General features: G+C 37.4%; 1 protein-coding gene across 1 annotated transcript; it reads right to left on the bottom strand.

Moving 5' to 3' along the window:
* Positions 1–15,056: 15,056 nt before the first annotated feature.
* Positions 15,057–16,986, bottom strand: LOC126584000 (uncharacterized). Its single transcript, XM_050248570.1, has 2 exons — positions 15,546–16,986; positions 15,057–15,480 (listed from the first exon to the last, which is right to left on the bottom strand). The coding sequence occupies exons 1-2, from the start codon at positions 16,837–16,839 to the stop codon at positions 15,467–15,469; spliced, it is 1,308 nt and encodes a 435-aa protein (XP_050104527.1). The 5' UTR covers positions 16,840–16,986; the 3' UTR covers positions 15,057–15,466.
* Between the last annotated feature and the right edge of the window lie 5,073 nt (positions 16,987–22,059).

Genomic DNA, 22,059 nt, shown 5'->3' with positions numbered 1-22,059 from the left:
TGTTAATCCACACTATCCTTACCTAGCCTAGTTTTAGGACCATCCATACCCTTGTTCTTGAAGCATAGTAAAGCATGACTTAAAATGAACTCCTTTTTTATCAATGTATTGCAGAAAGCAAGTGTGGGGGAAGTGATTCTTGTGGGTGTGTGAGTGCCAAAGTCCTTAATAAGGCATGGGTAGAAAAGAAAAAAAAAAAGAGAAAAGAAAAAAAAGAGTTTGTTAAAAAAGGGTCCAAAACATTGAATTCGGCCCTAAGTGTTGCATGAATCTTTCCTTTGTATTTAAAAGTTGATTCTGCATTCTAAAGTGAATTCCAAGTGCCTATTTCAGTGCTTTGCTTGCTATTGCTTTAAGAACGTTTGTTATTCCTATCCTTTCTTTATTAACCATTACCCCAAGCCCTATTACAACCCTTGACTTCAATTTTGAGTGTTGTGTGTTTCAATTTGTGGAGTTCGAAATTGGTATGAGCATATGGTGTCACTGGTTCTCGCATCTAAGTAGTAGCATTCCATTCATGAGATCATATCTAAACATGCTTAATAACTCTAGAAAATTGCTTTCTTTGTTATAACATATGTGAGTCCTAGTCTTTTGTGCTTACATTAATCTTTCCACATATACTAGTGTAGGGTGTGTAGTCAGAAAATGTGTGTGAAAATAGAGAGTATCTTGTAAGAAATTGAGCAAATTCTCTAAGGCATGTTACCACATTCAAAACATCGTTTTAATTGGTTAATTGTGAACTAGTAAGTGATGACTGTGATTAAGTATGTGCTTAAGTGTAAAGATGACCAAAATCTGTGGGAATGATGATTTTTAACATGTCATGTTTCATTGAAAATCCCTGAGGCAAATGTTGGAAGGTCTAGGTTGTGTTTTGTTTGTTTTGTTTCGTTTTGTTTCTTTTGTTTAGCTCGAGGACTAGCAAAAGCTAAGTGTGGGGGAATTTGATAGGAGCATATTTATGCAACTTAGTTAGCTTGTTTCTTGGCATTTACTTAGTTTAATTCTAGTTATTTTAGTACTTTAAGCTATTTTCGTGTGTTTGTAGGTTCAAATAACAAAGTTGGCCTATTTGGAGCATTTTGGAGCATTTTTGGACCAAGATTGGATAGTGCAAGCATGGAGACATGAGGATGGACGTTTTTGAAGATTAGAAGGCTAGAAATCAACATGTGTGTGTGCAAGTGTAACAACTTGTACATGTGGAAATGATGAGTACATGGACAACACTCACATGGGAAAGAAAGGCACGGCATGGGCAGTAAATGTGTGATTTGTGGCTGAAATAAGGAAGAGCATGTGTGTGTGCAAGTGTAACAGCTTCTACATGTGGAAATGATGATTAGATGACAGCAAACACATGAAAATAGGGAGGAATGCACGTCATGGGCAGAAAATGGGTTGATTTGTGGCTGTTCGAGTCCCTTGCCGTGATGCTCCATCCACTACACCTTTACCATTCACTCATTACCACAACACTCATCCACTACACCCATTACATCCACTCATTACCACAACACTCACCCTTGTCCCTTTCATTATTTATGTTTTCATGCACCATTACATTTAATCATTGCACTCAATTGGTGCACATCCCTTGTCCCCTTCACCCATCAGATTTCATTCACTTTCACCTCCACTACATGCACTCATTGATGCACCACTCCTTCACTTTCCTTGCCTATGTCGCGCATCATGAATCAACCTGCACCTATGACTCATTTCTACACCATTCCACCTCCCTTTCCTTTATCTACCATGTGCACAATCATTCATGTTCCCTACTTGCATTCATAGCTGCAACACCACTCCATTTCACCCCCCCATGCTTTGCATCATTACTTCACTTTCACCTTTGAATCATTGCTCACACCACCATTGATCACTCCATGCCGTGCACTTCCTCTACAAAATGAAGTGTGTGTGGCAGCCATTACAATCGGTTTTTGCTGATAATTCATCCCCATTTTAATACACTTTCATCCAAACACATCCATTCATCTTCACATCCATTCCTCCATACAACCAAACCTTCAAACACTCACCAACACCTTGTGCCGTAGCAAAGGAAGGGAAGGAAAGTGCTCGGACGTGCATGCTGTCTAACTTGGATCGTTGGAGCGTTTAGGTGTCTTCTTTCTTTTGTTTTCAATGTCTAAATTTGTTTATCATTGCTTTGTAAGTATGAGGAACTAAACCCCCCTTAGCTAGGGGGAATTCGAAACCATTTTCATGCTTGCAATATGATTTGATTACTTTAAGTTGTGATTCATAAGTTGTGAATTCAATTTACTTATCCATTTAAATTAAAACTGATTTGTGTATGTTGGTTGAGAGTGCATGCTTAATTTTCATGCATAAATCTGATGCAAGGATATAAGGGAGTTTCACCTGATCGTTACAAACTTATATTCACAAGTAGTAAAGGTTGCTCATCACAACCATGTTAAGTAAATTCTTGGCATAAGTTTCATGCAATTCATAGTTACAAGTGTTTCGTCAATGTTTATGATTTTCATAGAACTTAATGATTCTTGCTTGTATCTCTATTATGCAATTCATGTAGGGAACTTGTGGGGAATGTTTTGGGTTGTTGTATGCAATCATCCAATTCAATGAAATTAGGAAAATCTGAGGGTTAATTAGTGTAATTCACAGTTAATCTGGGGCATTGAGAATTCGTAGTTTATTGAAAAGCAACTGGAAATCGTTTTGTTTGCAAGTGTGTCATGTGTGGAGAAGAACCTCCTAGCTAGCCTTGCATCCATTTAATCTACTCAAATTCGTGCATATTTCATTAGTTCTTTAATTTACTTGTTTTGTTTTTAAATTCGTCAAAACCAAAACCCCCTTTACCTTGTTGAGTCATATTAGTTAGAAACTGATTTAGTTTGTGTTTTTAAGTATTTCGAACCAAGTTAAAACCAAAATTTGTCCAAAAGTGTGTTTAGAGTCCAAATCTGCCCAGTTTGTGTTTTTAGGCAGATTTGAGTGTTTTTAGCTTGTTTTGAGTTCTTTGAGTTTGTTTTGAATTCTTTGAGTCTAGTTTAGTGTTTTTAAATTTGTTTATTTGTTTTTAAGTCAGTTTAGAGGTTATTAGCAAGCCCTCCTAATACCCGGTCTAGAACGATCCCTACTTACATTCTTTACTACAATTGATACAAGAGGGTTTAATTTGTGTGTTAAGTTATTTTCACATCATCATGTACCACTGGAATTTTCTTATGTAAGTCTCCATCACCTCTTGGAAGTAGGAAAGTTTGAGCAAGGGCGTGTGGTTTTTTCTTGGACTCGCCGTACTGACTTCTAGGGCGAGTCTGTCGGAATACCTCAGAGTCCTCTGTACCTTCATGTTCATCTGAGACCTGTCGTTCCTTCCCTAGATTGGCAGCTGGCCTGGGTCGTGGGAGGGGACCGAGTCTTTCAGAAACCCTTGGTTCATTTATCTTTGAGCATATGTGGATGGGATTCTCTCGACGTTGCTTTAAGAAGTCTCGGCAGTTGATGTGAAAAATAAGTTAACACACAAAATTAAACCCTCTTTTTATCAATTGTAGTAAAGTATGTAAGTAGGGACCGTTCTAGGCCGGGGATTAGGAGGGATTGCTAAATCACTTGGAAATTGACTTGAAAACGTAAAAACAAAGTTTAAAACACTAACTAGACTCAAAGAATGCAAAACTATACTTTAAAACACTAAAACAAACCAAAAGACTCAAAACAGCCCCTAAACACTCAAAACTACCTTAAACACACAATCTGGGCAGTTTTGGGACTCTAACACAAACTTGGACGAATTTTGGTTTTCTAATGAACTAAAACACTTAAAAACATAATCTAAGACAAGTTCTAATTAATATGACTCAAAGAAATAAGATGGGGTTGATTTTGGACGAAAATAATTAAATTAAGACAAGAACAAAGTAAACAAATTCTTAGACAAATTTAAGTGAATCAAAACAAATTGTAAAATGAATTTGAATGAAACTTATGGATGGAAGGCTAGCTAGGAGGTTCTTCTCCACACATGTCACACTTGCATACAAAACGATTTCCAGTTGCTTTTTGATAAGCTATGAATACTCAACGCCCCAAATTAACCATGAATTGCACTAATTAACCCTCAATTTTCCACAAGTTATTGGGTTGGATGATTGCATACGACAACCCAAAACATTACCTACAAGTTCCCTACATGAATTGCATAATACAAATACAAGCAAGAATCATTAATTTCTATGAAAAACATAAGCATTGACGAGGCACTCGTTACTATGATTTGCATGAAACTTATGCCAAGAATTTACTTAACGTGATTGTGACTAGCAACCTTCACTACTTGTGAATATAAGTTCATAACGATTAGGTGAAACTCCCTTATATTCTAGCGTTAAATTCATGCATGAAAATTAAGTGTGCACTCTCAACCAACATACACAAATCATTTTTTATACGATCGGATAAGTAAATTGAATTCACAACTTATGAATCACAACTGGATGTAATCAAATCATATTGCAAGTATGAACATGGTTTCGAATCACCCCCTAACTAAGAGGGATTTAGTTCCTCATACTCACAAAGCAAAGATACATAAAATTAGACATTAAAATCAAAGGAAAGAAAACACCTAAAATGCTCCAACTTGGGTAGCAAGTGCATCCAAGAATTCTCCTTTGCTTGCTTGCGGCAGATTGCTTTGTGGACGGATTTTTGGGTAGTTTTATGATGTAGAATGGATGGGGAATGGTATGGAAAGGTTAGGGTAAGTGTGGAGGAGTGTTTGAGGGTTGGAGGGTGGTGGAGAACTAGGCAAAGAGGGTGGAAGAAGGTGGAGTGGCTGTTATGTTTTCTAGGCACTAGAATGGTGTTTTTGGGGTGTTTTGCTACCTAGGGTGAGTATGGACGAATTTCTGTGATGAATGGTGAATATGAGAGTGTGAACCCTTTGCCAAGGGGTGTAAACATGTATATATAGGCCCCAAAAACCTTAGAGAATTAGGTTAGGCTAGGGAGAATGCACGGCAAAGAGTGTATGTGGTGTGCAATGGTCCAAGGGTGAAAATGAAGTGATGATGCAAAGTGTGAAGGGTAAAATGGAGTGGTCTTGTAGCTAGGGGGCATGAATGATTGTGTACATTGCATAGAGATGGAAAGGGAGGTGAAAATGTGTCAATAAATGGGTCAAAGGTGCAGCAACATGTGGTACACAAGGCATGGGATTCCAAATGTGAATGATGGAGCATCAATTGGTGTATGTTATGGTTGTGAAAGTTGTATAAAATTTTGTGGGTGAAGGGAACAAGAGGTATCAAGCAATTAAGTGTAATAATTAAATGAATTGAAGCATGAAATCAGAAATTATGTAGGGGACAAGAGTGATCAAGCATGGCATGGGAATCCAAAGGGAATTCTATGTTGTTTTGCATGGCAATGAAGGCAAGTTGGGGTGACAAATTTTTGGGCTGAGTTCTTCATCTTTTGGACCATAATTCTTCACATTCTTGGCCTCTTTAGTTCTCAAATTCTTCCATCCACTTTGGCCCAAATATGTGACATGCATTCCAAGCTCCATTTTGCTCCAAAATGCTCCAAAATGCATCTTCTTGCCTACTTTGTCCATAAAATTTGAAAACACACGAAAATGACTTTAAACATTAAAATAACTAAGGAAACACGACATAAATGCACAAGAACAAGCCAACTAAGTCGCATAAATATGCTCCTATCAGCAGTCACGATAAACGGCTTTCAATCCTTCCAACCCTTCTGCAAGAAGGTGTCTTCCTCCACTTCTTCTGCTTCGGGTCGAAGCATCTGGGTTGAGAGAAGTCTCATGTTGATCAATGTTTTGATGATTAGCTCGCTCCTCATCAGGGATACTCATGTCGAAGGGAGGTGACCCTCCGTGTTGGGGGGCACCCAGATGATGGTTGATGTCACAGGGGCAACGAGCTCGCGTGTTTGAGTACGCCTAGTTTCTTGGAGCTTCTCATACTGCTCCTAGAGGACCTCATTCTTCATTGTTATCTTGTTGTTCTGAGCTTCTAGCTCATTGACTTTAGCTTGAAAAACATCCCTTTTTCCTTCCTTCTTTCGTTGCTTCGCACTAGGTGCAAGAGAGGTGTCATTCTGTGTGTTGTGGCTTCCTTCGCTCCCCATGTTGGAGAGGGATGCCTGGTCAAAAGAGAGTGTACGAATGGTGAAAACCAGCTTGGCAAAGCTGAAGAGAGTGGGAATAAGTGTCATTCTCACAGACGGTGCCAAATGTTGATGCACAAAATCAATGAGGACTTTGGTATAACAGAAAGTGTTAAGTTTGTGACCTTCACTAGATTGCTCTGGTCATTAGTGTCGATAAGAATGTAAATGGCTAGGGACAAGGAAGAAAACACAAGATGTACGTAGTTCAACCAGATTGGCTACGCCCACGGAGTAGAGGAATTCTCATTAATTGTGAAGGGTTGACACAAGTACATAGGTTCAAGCTCTCCTTTAGTGAGTACTAGTGAATGATCTCTATTTATAGAAGAGAGTTTCTTGTTTCATTCTGACATTAACACATGTCGTGTTGTGATTGGCTTCTGATGTTGACATGTGTCGTGCTATGATTAGCTTCTGATGTTGACACGTGTCACGCTGTGATTGGCCTCCTGGTTTGAGGGAAACTCTTCTGGGTCCTTGACGGTATAACGTTGACTGGTGCTCAGTAGTTTCGGGATTGGTCAAGTATGGTACAAATAAAACCCTATTGATGACAATTGTAGTAAAGATGTAAGTAGGGATTGTTCTGGACCGGGGATTAACTAGGGATGCTAATCAACACAAATAAGACTTAAAAACACTAAACTAGACTCTATAGACTCAAAACTGACTCAAAACACTCAAAACAGCAACAAACAATAAAAAAAAACTCTATTCTAGACCTAACAAGTGTTTTGGACGAAAATAAAACTTAACTTGACTCAAAAGACTAAAAGAAAATAGATTATGACTCAACTAACAAGACTTAATGAATGGGGGATTGTTTTTGACGAATTTAAAACTTAAAACAGAAACTTTGCATAAAACACTTTAATAAAACAAATTTGGTTAATTTAAAAGGGTGAAAGGCTAGTTAGAGGGTCCTTCTCCACATATGACATATGCAAACAAACCAATTTCTAGTTATTATTCCTTTAAACCATGAATGACAACACCCCAAGTTAACCGTGACAGCACAAATTAACCATCAGATTTTCCTTATTTCATTGAATTGGACAGGATACGCATCACAACCAAATTATCCTTCTCAAGTCCCCTAACTATGAAAAGCATAATAGAAAACATATAAAAGGTCATTAAGTTCTTTGAAAATCATAAGCATTGACGAGGCATAACTATGAAAAGCATGATACTCCTACCAAGGATTTACTTAACACGATCGTGACTAGCAACCTCCACTACTTGTGAATATAAGTTCATAACGATTAGGTGAAACTCCCTTATACTCTAGCATCAAATTCATGCATGCAAATTAAGCGTCGACCCTCAATTCACACACATAAACAAGTTTTAATAACTCAGATAAGCAAATCACATTCAAGACTCAAGAAATAATAACTGGATGTAATCAATTCATATAAAGCATATAATCATGGCTTCGAATTCACCTCTAACTATAAAGAAATTAGTTCCACATGTCTTTAAAAACTGAAGATAACATTAAATTAGACATTGAAAGTAAAAGATAGAAAAAACCTAAGAACGCTCCAGCAATCCAATGTGAATGACAAGGCACGGCAAAGGGCTCCTCTCTCCTATCTCTTTGCAAAGCTACGACATAATGAGGTGTGTGTGGTGAATGATGTAGAAAAATATGGTTGAGGTGGTGAATCTGAAATAGGCGCATAATGATGTATTTATAGGGCTAGGTGCGGCACAATCCCTAAGGATTAGGATAGGTTTCTGAAATCAAAGTGGGACAAGGTTTGTGTAACCAAAACCCAAGTGGAATGGGTTAAAACAATCATAAACCAAAAGGGATTAGGTTAGAAAGGTGCAGCACTAATTCCTGCAAGGAAAGGGATAAATTTGGCCTAATTCAAGAGGGAAAGGGGGAGGCGCCAGATTTGTAGGGACTTCTAGAAAGGATGTTTTAGCACCAATTTAAGGGTTCTAGAAGGATAAGGGTGCGGCATAAATGTAGGGAAAGGATAGGCCTTCTAGAAATCAGATATTTAGGTCCTCTTGTAGCTAGATTTAAGGTAGGATAAGATTAGGATAGGATAAGATAAGGTTGGATAAGGTTTTGGATAATGTTCATTCTTTTGAGCTGATTCCTTATCTTCTTTGTCTTGGATTTATTTTCTTCATCTTTGCAGCACATTCCTAGCCTCTGGAACTTCAAATTCATCCATCCATCTTGCTCCATTCATAAGCTATCCATTTGATGCCCAAAACTGCCTCAAAATGCTCCAAATCACACTTTCTTGCCAACTTTGTCAATTGGACCTACAAACACACGAAAATAGCTTAAATCACTATAATAAACACAAACTAACTACGAAAATGCAAGAAAACAAGCTATCTAAGTCACATAAATATGCTCCTAGCATGTGTGTGTGTGTGTTGTGCCGTGTGTGTGTGATGTGTATACTGTGCACCCGTGTGAGTGTGTGTGTGTTGTTGTATATGGGTGTGTGCGTGTATAGTGTTTGTGTGTGTAGTTAGTGCATGCGTATGTGTATATGATGTGAGTGTATATGTGTGTGTATGGCGTGTACTGTGTGTGATGTGCATCTGTGCATGTGCGCATGTGTGCTGTGCATTACATGTGTGTGTGCTGGCGTGTGTGTATGTGTGTTGTGTGCGTTTGGGCTTAAGCCCAAACCAAACCTTTGTTGGAAATGTGCCCTAAAACCAATCATATGATGATACTTTACGGACATTTCACATGTTAAACTAATCTAGTTTAACTATAAAGGGCAAAGATTATTGTTTGAGCCGTCTCATATAAATGTTATATGCTTAAACGATAATGTCCAAGGAATATGTGATTGGGAGAATGCGATCTAAAGAAGTTAGATTCATGAGACCATTCTTTCGTAGACACATCCTAAACGTTCCTGATCATAGGATTGCCAATTGGGCATTGACAGTCCGTTAAGATTAGTACGTATAATGCGAAAATTACTTGACACACAAATTAAACCCTCTTTTTGACAATTGTAGAATAGATGTAAGTAGGGTATCGTTCTAGGCCGGGGATTAGGAGGGATTGCTAATCTATTCTAAATTAATTTAAAAATATTAAACAAGACTCAAGGACACAAAACTAGGCTAAAAACTCTAATAACTCGAAACACACTTAAAATGACTCAAAATAATGAAAACAATCAAATTAGACACTAGGAATTGAAATGGACGGAAATTGAATTAAAAGACTAAAAACAATGAAAACTAACTAAATAATATAATTTAATAATGAGGGGGGTTTGGTTTTGACGAGACGTAAATTAAACTTAAATAAATTACAGAATTGACAAAAACATGAAATTAAGGTGAAAGGATAGATGACGGACTAGCTAGAGGGTTCTTCTCCACACATGACACATATGCAACCTAAATTGATTTTCAATTGTTCTTTCAATAAATTGTAAATCTCAACGCCCCAAATTAACCGTGAATTGCACTAATTAACCCTTAATTTTTCCACAAGTTATTGGGTTGGATGATTGCATACGACAACCCAAAACATTTCCTACAAGTTCCCTACATGAATTGCATAATAGAGATACAAGCAAGAATCATTAAGTTCTATGAAAAACATAAGCATTGACGAGGCACTCGTTACTATGATTTGCATGAAACTTATGCCAAGAATTTACTTAACGTGATTGTGACTAGCAACATTTACTACTTGTGAATATAAGTTCATAACGATTAGGTGAAACTCACTTATATTCTAGCATCAAATTCATGCATGTAAATTAAGTATGCATCCTTAATCGACATACAAAAATAAGTTATCAATCAAGCAGTTAAGCAAATTAAATCACAACTCAGAAATCACAACTGAAGGTAATCAATTCATATTACAAATATATTCATGGCTTTGAATTAACCTCTAGCCAAAATAAAATTAGTTACATATTATTATCAAATTAAACCAAAAGTTAAACATGAAGTTGAGAAGATAAAACCAAGAAAATAGAGTGAAGCTGTGTTTCTGTGCTTCTGCCCTCAAGCCAGTCTGCTTCTTATTTTTCTGACCTCCACGCTGCCAAAGGCAGCTCCTCTCTCCTGCCTGGCGCTGTCTCTCCCTTCGGTTTTCTGCTGCCGCAAGGCAGCTGTCTCCTCGTTGATTCCTCTCTCTCACTTCTCTCCCCGCGCCCTTCTTTAATTTCTGCCTTTCTTTTTGTTCTGCCCCTCACGTCACTCTCTCCTATTTCTTTTTTTTTTTCTGTTTTCTTTTTCTGTTCTGCCTTCCCTGCCGTCTGTCAGTCAGTCTCTCTCCTTCTCTCACCTCTCGCCCCGCGTCTCACTCTGTCCACCCCTCCTGGTTCACGCTGCCCAAAGGCAGCCTTCTATTATTTTCTTTCCTATGAGCTGCCAAAGGCAGCTACCCCCTCCCGTTTCTCGTCTCCTCCCCCCTTATTATTCTTCTTCTATCTCACCTAACTCTGTCCACTTCCTCTTATTTTCTGCCATTCTTAATGCCATCCCCACTATTTTCTGTTATGCTTTTCTTCCCCTCACAGCTGCTGTCCACTTCCTCTTATTCTTATTCTTTATGCCATGTGTGTTGTCCATGCAAGCTTTCCATCTTTTTGTCACTGCCAAGGCTCACGTTTTCCTCCTAGCTGCAAAGGCAGCTCCTCACTTTTTGTTTAGTCTGTGACATTACACAAATTAATTAATCCATTAAAAAAACAAATATGTGATTTTCATTGATGGGAAGCAGACAATTAATAATTTAAAAAGACGAATTTAGCCAAGATTCAAGTAATTAAGAACTAGATAATAATTAAAAACTCATTTGTGCCATTTTTATTTTCTTTGCATAACAAATCCTATAAACACAAAAATAACGTAAATAGCTCAAAAATATAAGGAACTAACCAAGAAAAGACGAGTGAATTTAAAGTAAAAATATATATAAATATGATCCGATCAAATACCCCCACACTTAACTTTTGCTAGTCCTCGAGCAAAACAAAGAAAACAAGAACAAGAAGTAACAAGAAAAAAAAAATTAGCTTCCCCCTATGTGACCCTCATAGAATTTCATTCAAGAAAACAAATCATCAAGAACCATAGCTAGCATCAAGGAACTAATCCAAGTTCATCTTCCTTATTCAAATATTAGCAGTAATCTTTAAATCATCCTTGAAGTGTAGTGTGTGAGATAGCCATGCTAATGCAATTTCAAGTTTTTATTTTTAAAATCATCATATACAAACTAGTAACCTTCTCACGGGATATACACTCAATCACATATGTGTTTAGTTTTAATGTGTTTCGCTCAAAGAATCAAATGTGAAATTTCTACCATAAGCTTGCATAAAGATCACTTCTCCACAATCATAATTGCAAAACTTAAATCAAGAGGACTTTTATTGGATGTAATGAGGCTTAGGGATAGGGTTATTGAAACGAAAGAATAGGAAAACACAAATTCCAAGCTACATTGCAAGCAATTCTTTTCTTTAGATTTATAAGAACTCAAGCTCTCCAACAATTCTTCTAACACCTCCAACCACACCCTTAACTGAAACTTGAAAAACTTTTTATTTTCTTTTTTTATTTTTTTATTTTATTTTATTTTTTTCTTTTTTTTTATTTTTTTCTTTTTTATTTTTTTATCACAAACATGAAATACCCCCACACTTATTCTTTTGCCAAACATCTTCACAGTACTTCACAAACATTTCTCATAAGACAATCTCACATTGCTCACTAGCTTGCTTGGAAAGGGTAAGGAAAAATGTTTCAGGTATAAGGGTAGACATATCTGGTGATAAGAAATAAAAAGCTCAACATACACGGCTCAAATTGGCAATCTAATGATATTATTTTTATTTGGGAAACATGGTTATTTGGGCCATAGTGGTAAACCTAATGCCTCTATCATTTCCAAGTTCATGCAATCAATGACAAACATTTCGAAAGATCGTTACGCAAGTTCTAGAGATGTATCTCACATAAGTTCATCACACATGAAAGAATAGGAGTGTATGAAAAATGCACACACTTTCAATCGGCTCAAAAACTCACATAGGATGTATATGGTCACTAAATTCACATATAAAGCTTTAAGTCATGCTTTAGTTTCACATCAACAAGGCTATGTGCATTTGGTTTTTCAAAGATGATCAAACATGTACAAAACTAACAAGAGAATTAGGAATTTCACAAAACACATGTTAACTAAGCTCTTGATGATCATGGTTCAAATTTGATCCAATTATATCATTGGGTTGGGAAACTAATAAAAATCTAATTCAAAACAATAAGGGAAACAAGACAATATTTTTGGATTTTTAAATTTTCTGATTTTTTAATTTTTTAATTATTTAATAAATTTTTTTTTTTTTTAAAGAAAACAAAACTAATTAAGAAAACAAAAAAAAACAACATGGAAACAAATGAAACCAGTTCGTAGTCGAAGGTACAAAAAATTTTAATTTGGTCATTTTTTATACTCTTTACCCCCAAACTTAAACTGGACATTGTCCCCAATGTCAGAAAACACTATAATGCAAATAAAAATAAAATAAATAAATAATAAGAAACAAAATAAAACAATTGGACTGAAAACTTCCCTAATTTGCAGTAAAATCAAGCGATGACCCCCAAGCTAAAATTCTGCAATCAACTTCAAGGGTGGAAATAACCAAAAGTTCCTGCAAAGAAAAGAAATAATTCAGTTAAGTAACGCAAGAAAATGTAAAAAAAATTGCAAACGAAAAATTGAAAATCACGATAAAAGACAATGAATAGAACTAATAAGTGATCATTGGTCGTGCTTGTTGACTTTCCACAGCTTTCCTCTTGAATGGGGTGACACTTAGCTTTTTACTTGCAAGTGATGATTTGATGATATTATACGGCGAAGCTTTGCTCTTTGGTGATGTTGCAGTTCCTTATTTGTTCTCCAAGCAGATGTGGCAGCTTCTCTAGTTCTTCAGCTCGGACTCCTTGTGCTGGGTTGATTGTACGAGCTGCATTCTTCTCTGCTTGTTTCCTCTGCATGGCGGGCAGGCACGAGGTAGAGGTATTGGTCTGTTTCTTTCTTCAATCTTTCCAAGTGCCCACCTCTTGCTCTCTTTCTCCTTGTCCCTAGCTGAGGATGAATCAGCACGTTGTCTCCACATACTTCGAGGTATCATCTTCACTTCCCTTATACGTAAGAGACTAAGAGGAAACACAAGATGATGAGTACTCGAGAGCAAGTGCTGGCTGGAGAAAGGACAGGGAGAAAGCATGATGTGAGATACTCTTGCTTTCAACCTTCATGATATGAAATACTTTTGCTTTGGATGGGTTGTTTGCAGGGGTATCCCAGGGGATGAAAAATACAGAGTGACTTGAGAGGGTTTGTTGGAAAGCCATTTCAGAGAGGAAGAAGTGCTGAGAGGGTGTGCCTTTGTTGTGGAAGGCGAAGGTAGATACTTATGGGACTTTTCTTCACAACCGGAACTATTCCCTCACTCATTGTCGGCAGCCGGTGGATGGATGAATAGTACAAATTACGCGCTTTCTGACAAAGCTGCCCGTAATTTCCGCAAAGCAGATTCTTCATTGATATCTGGAATCGGCGCTTCGAGCTCTGAGCATCGTCGATTGTAGAGGTAGCATGTGACACGTGCGGATAAATCTAGAAAAGAAGATTTGCCCGTGGGTTGAAGCCCAGCTTTTGAGAAAGCTAGCGTGTCTTTGACTGTTGAATTTCCCTCTTCGATTTCTGAATTGGTGCTTCAACAAACTGCCCGAGATTTTCGCAAAGCAATTTGCGTGTGACAAGTGACGACACGTCTGGACAAATTGATCTTTTGAAATCCGGGGTTCGGCTCGTGGTTTCTGAGCAAGCCCATCCTTTAAGAAATGAAACGCCTCTTTTGAGAAAAGAATCCGGCTTTTGAGAAAGAAAACTCTTCTTTTGAGAAAAAAATCAGGCGTTTGAGAACGGAGCCCCGACTCTTCGATTTGCGAGAGGACGCCTCTTCAATTTCTGAGGAGCGCCTCTTTGATTTCTTCTTTTTATAGAGGCGCTAATTTTGTTCCACAACACACTTGAGCTCCCTCATGTAAACACTCCCTTCTTGCACTTGTTTAATCTTGATCAGTCCTCCTCTCTTCTTTCTTCACCACCTCTGAAAATGTCTGGCCCTTCCGATCGTCGTTTTGACTTGAACCGTGGTGAAGAGGCAGCCCCGCCTTCACCAGACAACATATGGCGCCCATCTTTCATATCCCCTACCGGTCCCCTTACCGTGGGGGATTCGGTGAAAAAAAATGATATGACAGCTGCGGTGGTGGCCCGGAACCTTGTCACCCCCAGAGATAACAGACTGCTCGCTAAGCGGTCTGATGAATTGGCGGTTAAGGAGTCTCTGGCTCTTAGCGTGCAGTGTGCGGGGTCTGTGTCCAACATGGCCCAACGCCTATTTACTCGAACCCGTCACGTTGAATCGTTGGTGGCTGAAATACAGAGTCTCAAAGAGGAGATTAGAGGACTCAAGCATGAAAATAAACAATTGCACAAGCTTGCACACAACTATGCCACAAACATGAAGAGGAAAATTGACCAGCTGCAGGAAAATGATGGTCAGATTTTACTTGATCACCGGAGGTTTGTGGGTTTGTTCCAACCGCATCTGCCTTCGTCTTCTGGAGCGGCATCGCGTAGTGAAGCTCCAACTGATCAACCTCTGTTGCCTCCTCCTTCTGTGGCCCCGCCGACTGCTGAAGCCCCGCCGACTACTGAAGCACCACCTGACCAATGAATGCTATTAGTTTACACATCATTGTAAAATATTATTACTTTTATGTTTGTTTTTTTTTTTTTTTTTTTTTTTTTATGTATTATTATTATTATTTTTTTTTTTTTTTTTATGTATTATTATTATTATTATTATTTTTAAATATGTAAATTAATGTAAAAAGACTTTGGTTAACCTTCCCCCACACTTAAACTAAATAACACAAACTCACAGAAATCAACCAAATAACACAACTAACTAAACAAAACAAAATGAAAGCAGTAAAGATAAGGGTGTAAGAATTCAAATCTGATTTGGTTAGCGATTCCAAAGTCTCCCTTCGTTGAATGCTTGGGTTGCCTCCCAAGAAGCGCTTGATTTAACATCTTTAGCCGGACGAATCTTTCCTTTAAACTCCCCTCGGCTCCAAAGCATGGAATTTATCTTTTAATGGGAGGTGATACTTGAAATGATTCGGCAATGGTTTAAATTCAAGAGTGGGTGCCTGAATCATCAAAATCAGAAACATGTTAGTATAAATTAAAATTAAAATTGGAGAAGATGGCTTACTTTCTTTTTCCGACACAAACTCAATGACAAACACCACATTTTTGAACATTTCTGGGACTTTGAACTTGGCCAGGTTTACTATAATGGTTGTGGCTTGTCCCGTGTCATCAAACTCAACTGCTTTGGGCTTGATTGTCTCATGCACAGCCTCTTGGATGTACTCTTGATATGCTTCAACCACTTTATTCTCTTGAATCCCTTTTCTTGGTGTGCAAGGTTCTTTGAACGTTTCAATACCATCGGGAACTTGTTTTGGTGCACCAAGAATTGGGATATCACTTTGGACTTTTGGAAGAGCTTCCACAATGTCTTTTTCACTCTCTTTGATATTTGGAATAAAAAACCTGCAAGGACAAAGGACATTCGATGGAATAATGTTAGAATGAAGTGAATTTAGAACTTCCTCACCTGAGTTGGATGACATAGGGATTTGAGGAGCTTGCAGCAAGAATTCTTCTAAACTGCCCAGGTCGTCCTCCTCCTCTTCTGCTTGCAGCAGCAATTCATCCATGTTCGGGCTGTGTTTGGATGGTTCTGGGACAGCTTCATCCTTCATGTCACCTTCCAAAGTGATAGCATCGTGGATTTCAAAATCTTCCTTCGAATTTTCAACAGTTGAGCTGGAGAGTTCACTTTGCTCTTGAATTTGTACCATGAATTCCATAATCTCTCCCATTTGACTCATCAATTTATCCAACTTCTTGTCTTGATTTTGTTGGTCCTGCGTCAAAGAGGTTAGTACTTGAAGAATTTGATCACTATCCATGGACATACTTGAATTTGATTGGAATTGTTGTGGGGTATGCGGTGGTGGCTGCATAGGCGTTAAATAAAACTCCTCAGATTGCTGCCAATATCCATCTTGTTGAGCCTTCTTGGCTTGATTTTGTGAGCCCTGCACCAAAGAATTTAATTCATTAAGAATTTGATTATAATTTATTGACGAACCTGAGTTTGATTGAGCATATTGCATAGGTTTTGAATAGAAATCCTCCTCTTGCTGCCAATATCCCTCTTGTTGGAATTGTTGAGGTTCCCCCCACATATAATTTGAATGATCTCTCCAAGCCGAATTGTAAGCGTTGGAAAACATGTTGTTGCTTGGTTGATCATAGCCTTGATAACCCCAAGCATCTTCATTGGCAGAAAATTGAGGACTTTGATATCCTTGCCCATAGGGCACATCAAGTGTAGGGACACTTGGCATTGTGGTCCGTTCGGCATTATGAGTCAATTGAGCAGTGAGCTGTGCCAATTGAGCTTGAATGGTCGCAAGTGCCATGTCTTGCTCCATTTGTACCTAAAATCAAAGAAAGAAAAATAAATCAAATATCAAAAGTAAAATACACAAACACCAATATAAACATAAACAAAAACAAAAATAAAGGGATTAGCAAAGTTGCTAATCCCCGGCAACGGCGCCAAAATTTGATGCGAAAATTACTTGACACACAAATTAAACCCTCTTTTTGATAATTGAAGTATAGATGTAAGTAGGGTATCGTTCTAGGCCGGGGATTAGGAGGGATTGCTAATCTATTCTAAATTAATTTAAAAATATTAAACAAGACTCAAGGACACAAAACTAGGCTAAAAACTCTAATAACTCGAAACACACTTAAAATGACTCAAAATAATGAAAACAATCAAATTAGACACTAGGAATTGAAATGGACGGAAATTGAATTAAAAGACTAAAAACAATGAAAACTAACTAAATAATATAATTTAATAATGAGGGGGGTTTGGTTTTGACGAGACGTAAATTAAACTTAAATAAATTACAGAATTGACAAAAACATGAAATTAAGGTGAAAGGATAGATGACGGACTAGCTAGAGGGTTCTTCTCCACACATGACACATATGCAACCTAAATTGATTTTCAGTTGTTCTTTCAATAAATTGTAAATCTCAACGCCCCAAATTAACCGTGAATTGCACTAATTAACCCTTAATTTTTCCACAAGTTATTGGGTTGGATGATTGCATACGACAACCCAAAACATTTCCTACAAGTTCCCTACATGAATTGCATAATAGAGATACAAGCAAGAATCATTAAGTTCTATGAAAAACATAAGCATTGACGAGGCACTCGTTACTATGATTTGCATGAAACTTATGCCAAGAATTTACTTAACGTGATTGTGACTAGCAACCTTTACTACTTGTGAATATAAGTTCATAACGATTAGGTGAAACTCACTTATATTCTAGCATCAAATTCATGCATGTAAATTAAGTATGCATCCTTAATCGACATACAAAAATAAGTTATCAATCAAGCAGTTAAGCAAATTAAATCACAACTCAAAAATCACAACTGAAGGTAATCAATTCATATTACAAATATATTCATGACTTTGAATTAACCTCTAGCCAAAATAAAATTAATTACATATTATTATCAAATTAAACCAAAAGTTAAACATGAAGTTGAGAAGATAAAACCAAGAAAATAGAGTGAAGCTGTGTTTCTGTGCTTCTGCCCTCAAGCCAGTCTGCTTCTTATTTTTCTGACCTCCACGCTGCCAAAGGCAGCTCCTCTCTCCTGCCTGGCGCTGTCTCTCCCTTCGGTTTTCTGCTGCCGCAAGGCAGCTGTCTCCTCGTTGATTCCTCTCTCTCACTTCTCTCCCCGCGCCCTTCTTTAATTTCTGCCTTTCTTTTTGTTCTGCCCCTCACGTCACTCTCTCCTATTTCTTTTTTTTTTTCTGTTTTCTTTTTCTGTTCTGCCTTCCCTGCCGTCTGTCAGTCAGTCTCTCTCCTTCTCTCACCTCTCGCCCCGCGTCTCACTCTGTCCACCCCTCCTGGTTCACGCTGCCCAAAGGCAGCCTTCTATTATTTTCTTTCCTATGAGCTGCCAAAGGCAGCTACCCCCTCACATTTCTCGTCTCCTCCCCCCTTATTATTCTTCTTCTATCTCACCTAACTCTGTCCACTTCCTCTTATTTTCTGCCATTCTTAATGCCATCCCCACTATTTTCTGTTATGCTTTTCTTCCCCTCACAGCTGCTGTCCACTTCCTCTTATTCTTATTCTTTATGCCATGTGTGTTGTCCATGCAAGCTTTCCATCTTTTTGTCACTGCCAAGGCTCACGTTTTCCTCCTCACTTTTTGTTTAGTCTGTGACATTACACAAATTAATTAATCCATTAAAGAAACAAATATGTGATTTTCATTGATGGGAAGCAGACAATTAATAATTTAAAAAGACGAATTTAGCCAAGATTCAAGTAATTAAGAACTAGATAATAATTAAAAACTCATTTGTGCCATTTTTATTTTCTTTGCATAACAAATCCTATAAACACAAAAATAACGTAAATAGCTCAAAAATATAAGGAACTAACCAAGAAAAGACGAGTGAATTTAAAGTAAAAATATATATAAATATGATCCGATCAACGTACTGTGTCTTCTCTCAGGGAGAGTGACTAGTCTCGAGTCATTGGTGTGTGTGACATCAAGACAAGTACGTAGGTGCTCAATAGAGAATGAGTTCACTGAACACGATCAACAAAGAGTTCTCATATTCATGTCACATGAGAACTTATGGTTGGGATAATACAAAGTAGTCTTTTGACCTGAGGCATCACAGTTGTCTTGTGGTTAAGTCCTTAATATTTGATTATGTCAAAGTCACCCCATCGGGGTGTCCACGACATCGTTGGGGTTAAGCCACTTAGTCATGGAGGCAAGTGAATGCGCAACAAGGGATCTCTAACCTTCAAACTGTTTGAGGGAGAATACTCTATGATATGATTAAGAATCTTTGGCCAAAGTATGAATGAGATTTAGGAAAGCGTTCCAAATCACATTCAAGGTAATCATATAAGCACACGAATCACATTGGATAGTAGACATGAATAAATAAACTATCAAACCAAACAATGTGGTCAAGAGTATTGTATTAGAGAAAGATCGTATTGCATTTGTAATCCTAAACTGAATAGGTTCTCCACCTCTTCTGATTAGCTTGGGTAACCATGATATGCTGCTAGGTGTCACTCATGGTTTGTGGAAGCCCTAAACGTCTGTAATCACTAAAGGGAGAATTGAAAGTAAGTTTCAATTCACAATCGATGTGAAATGGTTTTAATCGCCCACTGCCTTGCTAAAAGGAACCTAATGGATCGCACACCGTGTAAGGTGAAGATTGAAGAAACAATGGAGATGAGTAAGAATGATTAAATGGTTTAATTATTTATTAATGGCAAGGATTAATTAATATGTTAATTAATCAAACGAATAAGTTCGTTAAAGACATCGGGATAGTTTTTGGACCTTAAGGCCCAATGGGCTTCGAACGTCAAGCCCATTGACTTAAGTTGTATGACAACTTAATGACTAAATATTCACAAAGGCCCAAACAACCCAAATACACCCTAAGGCCGGCCATATTGTTAAGGGTAGTGAACTTGGACTTATTTACAAGTTTGCCACTAAAATGAATAAAGGTATAAATATGACTTTATAGCCAAAATTCATTAAGGCTTTGTTTTGGAGAAAATTGGAGAGAACATGTCTCTCCATTTCTCTCTAACGAGGCCGGCCCCTTGGAGGGTGCATCTAGCAATCCCACTACTCCAAGGTCACTCATTTCTTCTCCAATCTAACCTTGGTGAAGAGACTTAGAGGTTCTCAATTTTGGGAACTTGGAGAAACCTTTTCATCCATCCAAATCCATAGATTTAAGATGCAAGGAATGAAGGCCCTCTCTTTGGGTGATTAGCCTTTGCTTATGCAAAGAGGAATCTACAAAGGTATAAATCTCAACTCACTTTGTTTTGAGTTGATTAATGGTTCACCAATCTACTAGGCTTTGAATTTCATGGTTAAGGTTTTGTTTTTGAATGCATGCAAGCATGATTCCGCCTTTTAATTGTTAAATGCATGCTATAGATGTTATTCAAATGAACATGTTTTCACAAAATCATCCTTCAAGTGGTATCAGAGCCTACGTCTAGTAGTTGGTGAATCCTTTTGGGTTTTGTAGTTCATAGTTTGTGATTTAAAAATTGTAATTGTTACAAGCTTTATTCTTGTTTCTTTGAATGTAAATTTTGTTAGAAAATTTGCCATCTCAAATGTTGTAGATGTAGTTCATATGAGCATGAATATTGGAGCTAAAATTTGGTGCCATGCTTTTGGGAAAATTCGGCCAAATCCAAAGGGTGGATTTTTGGGTTCTTGTTTGACTTGTTAAAAGTGTTTTCAAGTGACTTTTGGAACCCCTATGTACCCTAGTTTGGTTAGATGTTATTTCCCTTAAGTTTGAATGGTTTTGGAATGTTTTTGGGTGAAAAATGTTCATGGAAAAATTTTGGGTTTTTCATGAGTGTTCTTCATTGTTCTTGACATTTTAGCCAAGAACAAAAAGGTTTGTGTTTTGATTCAAAGTTTTGGTTAATTTCATAAAGTCTTTGTTTTGTGTTGGTTGATGTGAATTTTCTATCACCAAAACATTTATTTTGAAAGGTGATAGAAATTGTGATGGGTGTTTAAGACTTACACACCTTACACACCTTACACACCACATGCATGGTTTTATGATTCACAACAACCAAATTCCACTTGCAAGGCTTTATGACATTATTGAAAAAATTTCCAAATTTTTGTGGACTTATCTCCACTCCCTTTTTCTCTTCTCCAAAACCGGCCCTCCCTCAAGTGGGAGTACTTTTGGGGCTTTTATGCAATTACATAAAGTTTTGATACTTTTGTGCATTTGCACTTTGGCCCAAAAGTTTACGTTTTTACGTTTAGGTCCAAAAATGCTAAAGGACAAATTGTTTTGCTCCTTTAATGAAGTTTTTGCATTATTAAAATTTTGGGTTCTAGTTGTAATTACATGAAGTAGTGGACTTTTGTGTTTTTACAAAGTGACCCCAAATGTTTTGCAATATAGCCCAAAAGTTGAGGTTAATTGCTTTATGGCCCAAAAGTTGTGGTTATTGCATATTGGCCCAAATTAGGTAGAGAACAAAATTGTTTTGTCTCTTTAAATGAGAATTGGATTTTCATTTTGTTTAGCTCCATTTAAATCAATTTTATGGATACAAAAACCAAATGAAAATGTTGCATTCAATTAATTAGTTAAAGTGTTAATTAATTAAAGGGTGATTATGAACCTAAGCCTAATATAATTGAGCTATGTGATAGGCCGTTTCAAATTTGTTTGAACCATGGGAATGTGTAGATTAGACTTTGGTTGTAATTTGTTTGATCAAATGTTGTAAAAGGGCATAAGCTCTTCTTTACTTTAAAGTAATTTGTTTTATGCAAATGTTGTAATGAACATAAGCTCACCTTTACTTTGAAGTACTTCTTTCTTGCTTTATATGATATGCATGAAAATGAAGTAGTTGGGTCCAACGCCCCTAAGACAACACGCCTTAATGTGATTAAACGCGTAACTAAAATCAATCTCCATCCCTAGACCGAGATTCAACACAAGGCTCGTGTTGAATCTAAACAAAGGTTCATAGTCATCCTAAGGCCCTAAGGCAAC

This window comes from Malus sylvestris, chromosome 9 (genome assembly GCF_916048215.2).
Source record: "Malus sylvestris chromosome 9, drMalSylv7.2, whole genome shotgun sequence".
Taxonomy (NCBI): domain Eukaryota; kingdom Viridiplantae; phylum Streptophyta; class Magnoliopsida; order Rosales; family Rosaceae; genus Malus; species Malus sylvestris.
Note: the sequence above shows the minus strand (reverse complement) of the source record. Positions and strands in the feature narration are given on the sequence as shown.

Coding starts and splice junctions, on each gene's coding strand:
- LOC126584000 (XM_050248570.1), bottom strand. CDS start 16,839: ATGGAGCAAGACATGGCACTTGCGACCATTCAAGCTCAATTGGCACAG.